Source organism: Nelumbo nucifera, chromosome 1 (assembly GCF_055504915.1).
Source record: "Nelumbo nucifera cultivar China Antique chromosome 1, China Antique-T2T, whole genome shotgun sequence".
Lineage (NCBI taxonomy): Eukaryota > Viridiplantae > Streptophyta > Magnoliopsida > Proteales > Nelumbonaceae > Nelumbo > Nelumbo nucifera.
The window spans coordinates 44,945,316-44,958,782 of NC_142649.1; the positions used below are offsets into that span (position 1 = coordinate 44,945,316).

Below are 13,467 nucleotides of genomic sequence, written 5' to 3' on the forward strand. Positions count from 1 at the left end.
TGACCATCTAGAGACCCTTGAGTGGGAGAGTCCCAAAGATGTACAGACTCACAGAAAGCAAGTCGAGACAAATAGGGTGTTTGAGTTTCTGGATGGCTTGAATTCAGAATGACATTGTGTGGCAACAGATACTGACCAGAGATAGTGTGACCCTCTCTCAAGCATACTCCTTGGTGCATAGTGAAGAGACCAGGAGGAAAGTCATGATGCAGCCTCAGCCCCCTTCCCCAGCCCTGACAGCTGTTAAACCTAAGTCAGGGGGTGATCCAGAAAGGGACCAGAAGAAGGAAGATAAATGGGACCTGGTATGTGAACATTGCAAGAAACCCAAGCACACAAAAGATACTGGTTGGAAGCTACATCCTCATTTGGTCCCAACAAAATTAAGAAATAAGAAGGGTAATGCTCATGTGGCTGTGAACACTGATTCAGCATCCTCATCAGGCACAAAAGGCACATCCCTAGAGACCTTAGCCGCGGTTTGGGCTGCCCTCATACAGTTGGAAAAGGAAGTTGGGAGTTCAGCTCAACCATTTCAGTCACCACCAGCTCCTGCCACATCTGCGTTTGCACATTCAGGTACTCGAGCCTCAGCTTACAATGCTTTAGCTCCAGGTAATACTGACAACTGCTGTCCCTATTCCAAGAACAGTGCAAGAAGCCTTATTAGTTCTAGAATGGAAAGATGCAATGCAAGTCGAAATGGATGCCCTGTTGAAGAATAATACTTGGGCACTGGTTGACCTACCCAAAGGAAAGAAACCGGTTGGATGTAGATGGGTATTCACTGTGAAGCATAATGCTGATGGCTCTATTGAAAGGTACAAAGCCCGACTGGTCGCAAAGGGGTTCACCCAGACTTATGGTATAGACTACTTGGAGACCTTTGCCCCAGTAGCCAATGACCACCATCCGAGTTCTGTTATCCCTTGCAGCAAATCATTCTTGGCCCTTGTTCCAGATGGATGTTAAAAATGCCTTCCTGAATGGAGACTTACAGGAAGAGGTCTATATGCAGTTGCCTCCTGGATTCTATGATACAGAGACAGGTAAGAGTGCTTGCCGACTGAACAAGGCATTGTATGGTTTGAAGCAGTCACCTAGAGCCTGGTTTGATAGGTTCAGGTTAGCCCTTGAAAAGTTCGATTATGTACAGGCCCAATCAGATCATACGCTGTTCATCAAGAGGGTGGAGTCCTCTCTGACACTACTTGCAGTATATGTTGATGATATTGTGGTGATAGGAAATGATAGCCATGAGATTGAGTCCCTCAAACAGCTCCTTCATCAAGAGTTTGAGGTGAAAGATCTTGGTGCACTATGGTATTTTTTGGGTAATGAGGTTGCTAGATCTAAACAGGGGATTTTTATCTCTCAGAGAAAATATGCTCTAGATCTGTTGGCGGAAACTGGAAAGTTAGGTGTTAAGCCTGCTGATACACCCATTGAACAGAATCACAAGATTAGTGCAGAGGGCGGGGAGCTTCTTGAAGACAAAGTTATGTTCCAACGGTTGGTTGGAAAGCTCCTATATCTCTGCCTCACTCGGCCAGATATCAGCTTGCAGTTAGTGTTGTCAGGCAGTACATGCATTCCCCTAGAACTTCTCATCTCCTTGCGGCAGAGAGAATATTAGCATACTTGAAGAGATGCCCGGGTAGAGGTATACTGCTCAAGAACAATAATCACATGAAGGTGGAGGTCTATACAGATGCCGATTGGGCTAGGAGTGTTGATGACAGGAGGTCTACCTCTGGATATTGTGCCTGTGTGGGAGGTAACCTTGTCTCTTGGAGGAGTAAGAAGCAGAGTGTTGTTTCCCGCTCTAGTGCTGAAGCGGAATACAGGTCAATGGCTAATGGAGTGGCTGAAATCTTATGGCTGAGATCACTACTTGAAGAGTTGGGTATTGACTATGAAAAGCCCTTGATGTTGTATTGTGATAATCAGGTAGCTATTAATATAGCCCACAACCCAGTGCAGCATGACAGAACTAATCATATCGAAGTTGATCGACATTTTGTGCGAGAGAGGGTCACATCACAAGAAGTGTGTCTCCCGTATGTCACATCTAATATGCAGCTCGCGGATATCCTCACCAAGGCTGTACCAAGGAAGAAGTTAGAGGCAGACCTATCCAAGTTGGGAATGATAAATATTTACTCCCAACTTGAGGGGGAGTGTAGAGAACACTGATGTGGGCCCCACAGCAGTGGTCCCCCACTGTGTTCGTAGGACAGCATGTGTAATTTTGTTTCAGTCATAGTAGGGTCAGTTGGGGTCAGTTTGTTATTTCAGTTTTTATTTACTTTATTTGTCATGTAAGTACTAAGGGCAGATCTGTCCTTTCTCTATGTACTGAACATAACCTATAAATACTAAGAGAGTGGCGGCGGCAGGTGTGTTAGAATCTGTCCCTCCTTTCAAACCTTTGTGTTCTCCTGTTTCTCTTCTCTTCCTTCTCCTTCCTCTCACTTTTCTTCTGCTTTTCTTAACCTAAAATCTATTAGGGTTCAAGACTGATTGCAGTCTTGATCTTCTACTGAAGTGAATACCTCCTACAAGGCATACAGTATTCTACATATCTCACATATCTTTATGCCCCAATGGTACACCTCTGGCCATGATGCTAACACTTCATGTGGAGGCATATGGATCTTTGTATTGTGTGGAAAAATATCTTTATTCATTTAATCAATTTACTAAGTATTCAACCCCAAAATTTGAAATAAGGTGGTTATCCATTTTCATTTCATCACTCTTTTGATAAAACTACAGAAAGACTGATTCATATGAAAATATTGTTCATGGCAATGCAAGAGGAATCTGAGGACTTGGGTATTTCACACAACATCTAATTCATTAAACATACAAATACAATGTACATAAAAATACAACTTCAAGGGAGAACAAAGTCAAAATAATACCTTAGATAAACATGTTAGAAAAGTACCTGAAAGCGAAGGAAACAAGCAAACCAGGGAAGAGAATGTCCCCAAAGCCAATCATGTCATACCCACCCCAGGGATCAAAAAATCGAGGAGCTTTCAGAAGCATAGGAATGGACTGTCCACCACTATTATCACCACGGGCAACCTATAAATAAAGAAGCAGTCAAGTTTTTATAATTTATTACTTGTTAATCATATAGATATTTGCTATATTTTGGCAGTCTAAACTCCAATATTGGTCCTATAAAATTAAATGCAAAGGTAATAAAGGTCCATAATGATTAAAGATAGTAAGAAGGAAAAATAATTTTAAAGGATTAAGATTATAATATGAAGTACTTCTAGGCCTGGAACAAGCACCATTATCCTTTTGAACAGTAACAGTGTAATAGATTAATAATGGGGAAAAAGGAACTCCTGCCATTAACAGGAATGCTGAAAACAGCTTAAAGCTGTCACACTGAGAAGATAACATCATTCTGATTTCAAATTCCCCACTAAATAGACTCCCCAAACAAGTGTTCTCTATTTACACTTCTATCCAAAGCAATGGGTCCCATTTACAGACTAGGATAAGGAGATGAAGTTAAATGTATTTGAAATTCTACTCCAAAGAAAGAATATTTGAAGAATTAGTTCAGAGTCAATAGTGATTTGTTTTTTTTTTTTTTCAAATTAAAATTTCTATCTTTGAAGAATCAGTTCTGAGAATGAGTTTTGAATCGAAAACATAGTTCACAATACAGAGAATCTAACCCTGTAAGTTGTCCACAATAAAAAATGCACTAAATAAGTTGCCCCCACTAAAGTATAATAAAAGAACAACTAAAGCCTACTAACTCAGGCCCACTTAGGATTAGAAATAAGAAACTAATGGCCCATAGAAACATAATATTGGGCCAAAGAACATGCAGAACAGCCCATCGAAACCTCCTTGTAACACATAGTATCAATTAAATTGAAGAGCATGACAGATAGGATTTTAATGAGTGATCACCAATGCATAAAGAACAAATTGATATAGAGAAACATGAGTTTTGGAAGGAGTTCCTATTTGAGGTCTATGAGAAGGACCTAGTTGTTTAGGTGGGGACTTTAATGTGATATGATATGGTCATAAAGCCAAACCCAAATCATGCTCTCACCTCCAGCTCTATGAAGTTTAATAATTCCATTAATAACAGTCAATGTGATATGATATGGTCATAAAGCCAAACCCAAATCATGCTCTCACCTCCAGCTCTATGAAGTTTAATAATTCCATTAATAACAGTCAACTCAAGGAGCCACCCCATCACAAGTTGCCTTCTCCTGGTCCAATTTTCAGGTTATGCCAATCTGCTCGAAGTTGGATTGCTTTTTGTTCTCAAATGATTGATAAGAACATTGGAATGCTGTCGTCTGTAAAGCACTCCCTCCATTTACCTCAACCCACTCTCTTATCTTGTTTGCCTAGGAAGTCTTCACCAAGAAGAATATGTGGCTTACACACAATATTTTTATTGAAGTAATTGTTTGGTGGGAGGGAGGAGTGAAAGCAAGTTGGAATGGTTGTACATTTTCTAACAAATTGCAAATATCGTAAGAAAAGCTTAAGGAGTGGAATAAAAAGGTATTTGGTAGTTGGGAGTTTGCCTTTAATTCAAGACTCCCCTACACCTTTGCAGCTTTTCCCTGTAAAGGATGTTTGGTTTAAGCCTATTCTTCCCAGGGCTGGAGATTATTTTTTGGAATGTTTTTCATGAGAAAATTAATATCTACGACTTGATTCAAAGGAATATAACAATGTGGTGCTTATCCCTTTATTGTTGTGTTCTATGTAAAGCCAATGGAGAGACTTCCTATGACTTACTAATCTCCCAGCCCCTTGTTGCATGCATTTGGAATTGATTTTCTCTATTTGGGTGCAGGTGGAATCTGCCAATTGATGTGCCAAGTTTGTTTGCCTCAACAACTTTTTTGTGTGGCCAAAGAAAAGTGGAAGAACCATGTGGAGATGTTAGAGAGATGCAATAATTTAGACAATTTGGGAAGAAAGGAATTCAAGAAAAGATGAACAACTTTTTGTCTATCCACCTCAATATGCTTTGTACGATCATGTTGGACAGGATTGCAGACAATATTTATGGCTGCTTGATTGTCACAATATAGCCTCATTGTGATATCTGCTTGAATGCCCATCTCAGTCAATAAGGTTATTAGAATCTAAGCTGCCTTTGAATTCTGTTAGAATGGTAAAAGTAGAAATAAGAGAAAGAGGAGAAGAGAAAGAAGAAGAAGAAGAGAAGAGAGACTAGAGAGGGAGAAAAGTCTGGTTTGAACAAGAGAGAAAATCAGACTCTCTCCATTCGGCCAGATCTGTTTTATATTTCTATTAATCAGGAAATGACACCTTTGCCCCTACTTAAGTGAGGGACACAAGAACTAACATAACTTTACATATTAGCAACTTAAACATAAGCATAAAGACAAAATTACCCCTACACAGTCAACATTAACACTCCCCCTCAAGCTGGTGAGTATATATCCTATAGTCCCAGCTTGTTACATACGTAGTCCACTCTTCCCCGACTCAACCCTTTGGTAAACAAGTCTGCCCATTGGTTTCCTGTGTTAACATATGCAGTATCTATCACTCCACTCAGCACCTTCTCTCTTACAAAGTGACAGTCAACCTCCATGTGCTTGGTTCTCTCATGAAACATTGGATTAGAAGAGATATGGACTACAGCTTGATTGTTACAGTAGAGCTTCATTGGAGTGTCAACAGTGTATCCCATCTCCTATAGAAGGTTCCTCAGCCACACTAATTCACAAGTAGTATGTGCCATAGCTCTATATTCTGCCTCTGCACTGCTTCTTGCCACAATTGTCTGCTTCTTACTTTTCCATGTCACCAGATTACCCCCAAGAAAAGTACAATAGCTTGTAGTTGATCTCCTATCAGATATAGAACCAACCCAATCAACACTAGTATATCCTTCTATTTCGAGTTTTCCTCCACTTCTATATATGAAATCACGACCAATGTGGAACTCGAGGTTTCTGCATGAACTGACTTACCACACTAATCGAAAATGAAATGTCTGGCCGAGTAATGGTTAGATAGTTCAGTTTACCTACTAGCCGCCAGTACCTGCTAGGGTCTTCAAACTCTTCACCCATATCACTACTTAGCTTAGTGTTTGCTTCCATAGGTGTTTCAGCTGGTTTAGCACCTAACAATCCTGTTTCTTCCAACAAATCAAGGACATATTTCCTCTGACACAAGTTAATACCATGCTTAGACCTTGGTACTTCTATCCCCAAGAAATACTGTAGTTTACCAAGGTCCTTTGTTTGAAAGTGTTCCTGCAGAAAGGTTTTCAACCTATCAATTCCCACTTTATCATTCCCGTATCATCTACATACACCACCAATAGGATTTTTCCAGCCTGAGAGTCATGACTGAAGACTGAATGGTCAACTTGGCACTGTTTCATGCCAAACTTCTTTACCACCTCACTGAACCTACCAAACCATGCTCGAGAAGACTGTTTAAGTCCATAAATGGCCTTCTTTAGTTGGCACACCTTACCATCCTCCCCCTGAGCAACAAACCCTGGTGGTTGCTCCATATAGACCTTCTCAAGTAGATCACCATGTAAGAAAGCATTCTTGATATCAAGCTGAGATAGAGAGGCCAATCATACATAGCAGCAAAGGATATCACAACATGAACTGGACCAATCTTAGCAACCGGGGAGAAGGTCTTTGTGTAGTCAATACCATAGGTTTGGGAGTACCCTTTGGTAACCAGTCTAGCTTTCATCCACTCTACACTACCATCAGGTAAGTACTTAACAGTGTAAACCCACTTACAACCGACAACCTGCTTACCAGGAAGAAGTGTGGTGAGGTCCCATGTATGATTATGAGTTAGAACAGAGAGTTCTTCCATTGCATGGCGCCACCCAGGCAAGAGCTTCTTGGACATCCTTAGGAACAACAACAAAGGATAACAAGGAGATAAACTGGCAATGGAAAGCAAAAAGGTGAGTCAGAGAAACATAATTAGAAATAGGATGAAGGGTACAACTGTGTTTACCTTTCCTTAAGGCAATGGGAAGATCAAGTTTAGACACTGGGGTTGGGGCTGGTGTGGGTACAACTGTCGGATTTGTCGACGTAATGGAGCTAGAAGAGAAGCCAGTATATGTTGGTGATGTGTATACACTTGACGAATAGGTGGTGGCACCGGAGGCAAAGGCTTGGTCACAGCTGGAACAAGTGGAACGAAATCTGCAACTGGAAGGGGAAGTGGAGGAGGTGGTAAGGAGGAAGAAACATCACTTGACCCCGAGAAAAATGGAGTGGACTCAAAGAAAGTAACATCAACACACACAAAGGAACGTCGAGAACTAGGATGATAACACTTATACCCTTTTTGAGTCCGGGAATAGCCAAGGAAGATGCACTTAATGGATCGTGCATCTAACTTGTCCCTTCCCGGTCCCAGATTATGAACAAAACAAACACACCCAAAAACCCGAGGAGAAAGAGGAAACAAAGACAAGGTAGGAAACAAAGTGGTGAATGGAGAATGACCATCAAGGATAGACGTGGGCATCTGGTTAATCAGGAAGCAAGAAGTAAGCATAGCATCACTCCAAAAAGGTTTGGGTACATTCATGTGGTGCATTAAGGATCAAGTAGTTTCCAAAAGATGATGATTCTTTCTCTCAGCCACCCCATTTTGTTGTGGGGTGTAGGTACATGAAGTCTGATGGATAATGCCATGTTGGTCCAAATATTCTTGAAATGATGTAAAAAAATATTCACGGACATTGTCGGAACGAAAAATTTTAATGTGGACACCAAATGGCAAACAATTCACTCCTTTCTTTCATTAAATAAAGCCACGTCATCTTTGAATAATCATCAACAAAAATAACAAAGTATTTATACCCATTGTATGACATTACTTTATAAGGACCCCAAACATCTAAATGAACTAAAGAAAAAGGACTTGACATACGTTTATCAACCCTAGGACTAAATGGAACACGATGATGTTTCCCCAACTGACACGACTCACAATCCAAAACAGAAAGATGACTCAACGAAGGAACAAGAGACTTCAAAACTTTCAGTGAAGGATGACCAAATTGACAGTGCCATTGGAGAGGAGAAAGAGATGACTGGAGAGCTGTTGACGTACTTCCACCACTATCAAGATAATACAATCCACCAGCTTCATGTCCTCCACCAATCTTTATCCTTGTCTTGAGATCCTGAAAAACACACGAAGAAGGGTAAATAGTAATAGAGCAATTAAGAGACTTTGTCAACTTACTAACTGACATAAGGTTAAATGGAAATTTAGGGGCATACAAAACTGGGGATAAGGGTAAAGGGTCCATTTAACATTACCAACACCATAAATAGAGGATGTGGAACCATTAACAAGGGTAACAGATTGTGATGTTGGGCAATGAGAGAGGGAAGAAAACACACCTGGAGTTCCAGTCATGTGATCGGAGGCTCCAGAGTCAATAATCCAAGGATTGGGTGTGGATGCCAAACAAGCCATACTAGACTGTGCAAGAGTGGCTGTGTTCTGTTGAGATGTGGCCTAGACAAACCTCTCATACTCATCACGGGGGACACTCATCATCTCCTTCCCGGGAACATCTGTGGATGTAGGGAGCATCTGATCAGCTAAATGGCTCTCCTGTCTGAAACTGCTATCACTGGTCATGGCATGATTGGCCCAAGTTGAAGGTGGACCATGCAAATCATAGCAATAATTAATGGTATGTCCATCCATACCATAGTGTGTACATCTCCTCGGACCTGAACTACGTCCTCTGCCGCAGACTCCCCCTGAATCTTGACCTCCAGTACGACCACTACCACAGTTATACGTAGGTCCACCACCACCATTACTACCATATACCGGTCCATTGCTACCACTACGACTAGATTGAGCTCCCTGAGCTCCACCTCTAACACTACGATCCCTTGATACTGAAAAGGTTGATCTATCAGAAACACTAGAGTTCCTAGTAGATCCAATAGAAATCCTCCTCAGTCGACCAAATACCTCTTCTAAGGAAAGGAGAGCTGATCCTCCTAGTATCTGTGCCCGCACTAGTTCATATTCAGACTTAGCCCCACCAAAAATCGGGTCACATCTAGTTGTTCTCTCTGCTGTTGTTGAATTTTAACATCAGAGGTGAGGGGGTGATATACATTCAACTCATTACGAATGTTTCTCATACTAGCATAGTACTCCTCAAGACTTTGATTACCCTATTGCAAATTAAAGTATTCCTGATACAACTGATATACTCTAGTTATGTTGTCTTGACCTGAATACAACTTCTTAGCATGGTTCCACACTTCCTTGGAAGTATCAAGAAACATGAAATTCATACTAATCTTAGGTTCCATACTGTTCCATAACCATGTGATAATTTGTGCATCTTCTTGTTCCCATTCATCATACTCTTGAAAGTCAGTAGAGGGTTTTTCCTCCCTTATGTGTTTCACTTTCTTCTTTGCCTTATGAAAGACTTCTATAGATTTTGCCCATGGTACACAATTTTCTCCATTCAGCTTAATAGAGATCACCTGAACATTCAGGTAGTCAGTAGGGACCATCACACTGGTTTTACTGACAATGTTATCTCCCATTGCTGAATTCTGCACACTGCACACTGAACCACACTGTTCTCAGCACTTGTTATTGCTGAATACTACACTCTCTACACCACAACCCTACCACACGACTACCTGAAAACTCACCACATTGTTTGAAGATCATTCCCCCTTCAAATCATACTGAAATTTGCATAAACCCTAACACACTACAACCTGAATTCCCACCATACGATCTGAAACATACTCATCATTTGATTCACAAAAAGAAACTGCATAAAACCTCTTACCTAATCACCAGAAAATCAGACTATACTCGACACCCACTGCATCACACGAATCAGCCCTCTTCTCTTCATCGATTAGGGGAGGGCTTCCTACAAACCACAGCAACCAACCACGAACTGCACGACTGGAGGCATAGAAACCTCTAAGGGAAGAGGGCGATCACTCCTTTTCAGCCCCTTCCCTTATCTCCAACTGATGGCAAAGAAAACAAGAGAAAACCCTAGACTGAGTGCGTGAAGAACAGAATTCTGGGCAGTTTCGATTTGCTCAGTTAGGCTCTGATACCATATTAGAATCTAACCTACCTTTGAATTTTGTTAGAATGGTAACAGTAGAAATAAGAGAAAGAGGAGAAGAGAAAGAAGAAGAGAAGAGAATAGAGAGGGAGAAAAGTCTGGTTCGAACAAGAGAGAAAATCAGACTCTCCATTCGGCCAGATCTGTTTTATATTTCTATTAATCAGGAAATGACACCTTTGCCCCTACTTAAGTGAGGGACACAAGAACTAACATAACTTTACACATCAACAACTTAAGCATAAGCATAAAGACAAAAATACCCCTACACAGTTGACATTAACGAAGGTCTTCAACTAAAGTAGTTCAGACGCTCCATGAGCCATTGCCCTGTACTCTGCCTCATCACTAGAACGAGCAACTATAGATTGTTTCTTACTTCTCTATGAAATCACATTGCCTCCCACTAAGGTACAATAATCAGATGTAGATCTTCTATATGTAGAGAAGACAAAGGGTAGTTTTGTAATTCTACTATATTTTTTTATTCTTCTTCTTGTACTATAACAGGCATGTACATTAGTGTACAACTCTTTTATTTCTTTGTAAGGACAATCTTGTCCATTCACTTAAGTTTAATATAAATACCTCTCTTTTGGGTTGGTTCGATCAGATTGATCAACCCTAATAGATCTGAACTTGTGTTTGTCTTCTTGCTCTTTCAACTTCTTACGAACTGACATGGTATCAGAGCAGGCTGCTCTGATCCATTTCTCTTCTTTCTTGATCAATTTGAGAACTATCATTATTGTCGATTGGTTCTGAACTGTTTTGATCTTTCCAGGGACCATTTCTCTGTGTTTTGCACATCTAGTAAGAGAGATTTCACTAGATCTCTCTCATATGACATCAGTTTGCAGTAAAATATGAAAGAAAGTGTCGCCTAGCCCTCCACATCACATTCTGAAATTTTTATTGAGATCTGAGAAGATTTAAGAGAGATCTTTACATCTCTTCAGGGCGGCTGCAATTAGACTTTCCTTTTCTGGACTATGTATTCATTTTTCTCCTATTGCTGTATTTTGGATAATCTCTTGTGATTGTAAGAGGTTTCTTCTCTCAGTTTTAGACTCTCTTGGATTTGTTTACTGCTTATTTTGCTTGCTTCGATCAGTTTTTGCTTTGTATTCTTTTCGACATGGCTTTGGAAAAGAATGAAATAGTTTATGTCAAGTTCGATGGAAGCAACTATGCTCTCTGGAAGTTCCATTTTTAGTATTTTGTTGAAGGTAAAGGTATGTGGGGTTATATTGATGGTTCCACTCCCATGCCTGATGCCAGTGATGTCAAAAGGCTGAAACAGTGGAAAACTGAGAATGCTCGGGTTACTTCATGGATACTTGGTTCAATCTATATGGATGTTAGTATTCCGATGAGAGGACTCAAACCAGCCCATGACATGTTCGAGTACCTTGAAAAGGCATATCAACAGCCGGATATGTCTAGGCAATATCAAATTGAGATTGATATTTTCTCTTATGTTCAAGGGGAGAAGCAGATTCAGGAATACTATGCCGGGTTTGTGAATCTTTGGACTGAATATGAAATGGCTCATTTGGGGATCTGTCTACAGACTGTTGTGTGAAAACTATGAAGAAACACCTCAACAAGATAAAGACCATGCATTTTTTGATGCACTTCAGACCTGATTATGAGACTCTACGCTCTACTATACTCAGCAGAGATCTAGTGCCTGATCTTGATGCAATTCTTTGGGAGTTATTAAGGGAGGAAACTCGTCTCCATACTTTGTCTGCACTAGATTAGAAGAAGGAACATGGGATTGATATAGTGTTTTTGGCTACCAAATAGAAGGTAAGAAAGACTTCTCGAAGATGTAATGTTATGAATGTAAAGAATATGGTCATGTGGCATCCCATTGCAAGAAGAAAAATTTTTGCACCTACTGCAAACAGTAGGGACACATTAAAGTGGAATGCCCAAGCAAGCCTCCCAAGAAAGGACAACATAAGGCTTATCAGGCCTCGACTGAACCAACTTCTACTGATACTACTGCCTCATTATCAGCTCACAAACCAGATGCACAGGGAAATTTGACTCGAGAAGATTCGTGAGCTCATGTCTTCGGCTAATTCCTCTGCTTTTTCTGCTTTTGGACTGGCTGGTAAGTCTACTTATTTTTGTTCCTCTCCTTCTCACATGTGGATCAATGATTATGGGGCCTCAAATCACATGATTGGGGCCTCCTTTGGTCAGTTTCCTAAACCTTACACCTCTGTCAACCATATTATTATTGCTAATGGTGATTCTCTACCTGTATGTGGTTGTGATGATTTATTTCTATCCACTTCCGAGTCCAAACCCTTACATCTTCCCAAAACCTTCTTTGTGCCTAAATTAACTATTAGTCTTATCTCTGTTGGGCAAGTTGTTGATGATGGTAATAATGTCTTATTTACTCGTGATGGTTGTTTTATCCAGGACCAACACACTGGGGAGCTGAAGGGGAAGGGCGTACGCTTGGAAGACTGTTTGCTCTAGAATTTGAGAACAAGAGAGCTTCACCGGACTCCTATTTGCTATATACTACACCTAGTTTTTCTATTTCCTCTTGTAATAATGTGTGGCACTTATGGCACAAACGTTTTGGTCATACTCATGCTAAGAATTTGGATTACTTATTTTCTTCTGGTTGTTTGCCTATGACTACTTCATTTAAGAATGTTGATAAATCCTGTTTAACTTGTTGCTATAGTAAAAGTAATGTTTTACCCTTTCCATCTTCTACTGAACATGCTTCTACACCTTTTTACCTTATTCATAGTGATGTGTGGTCATCTTCAGTTATTTCATGCTTGGGTTATAAATATTTTGTGTTATTCATTGATGACTGTACTTGATACACATGGATTTATTTCCTTCGAAAGAAATCAAAAGTTTTATCCATGTTTAAGAACTTTCATGCTATAGTAATGACCCAGTTTAAAAGTACTATAAGCATTTTGAGGTCAGATTCAGGGGGAGAGTACTATGATGGTGAGGATGGTGAGTTTCAAACATATCTCAAACTGTTAGACAGTTATGCTCTTAGCTCCAATTAGATTGATGTATCTTTTGACATTTATTGTAAATGAATAAAGTACATAATTGATTAATGTCATTGTGGTGTGTTTCTGTGTAATACCCTTAAACTGGACACTTATGAGACTCGTGTTAGTTTAGAATCTTCATAGCCGTTGGATAGATTTGGGGAGATTTATCCTGCTAAGGCTGACACTGATGTACTACCAAGTTGGTTGGGGTGGCTTGTCTCAGCTACCAGGGTGAGA

General features: G+C 40.3%; 1 protein-coding gene across 1 annotated transcript in view; it reads right to left on the reverse strand.

Annotated features, from left to right (window-relative positions):
• LOC104590967 (signal peptide peptidase-like 2) overlaps nt 1–13,467 on the reverse strand; it is a 114,101-nt gene that overhangs the window by 4,589 nt on the left and 96,045 nt on the right. The window contains exon 11 of the mRNA XM_088896603.1: nt 2,954–3,096. Within this exon, the coding sequence (XP_088752729.1) occupies nt 2,954–3,096 (143 nt within the window). The remainder of the gene's footprint in view (nt 1–2,953; nt 3,097–13,467) is intronic.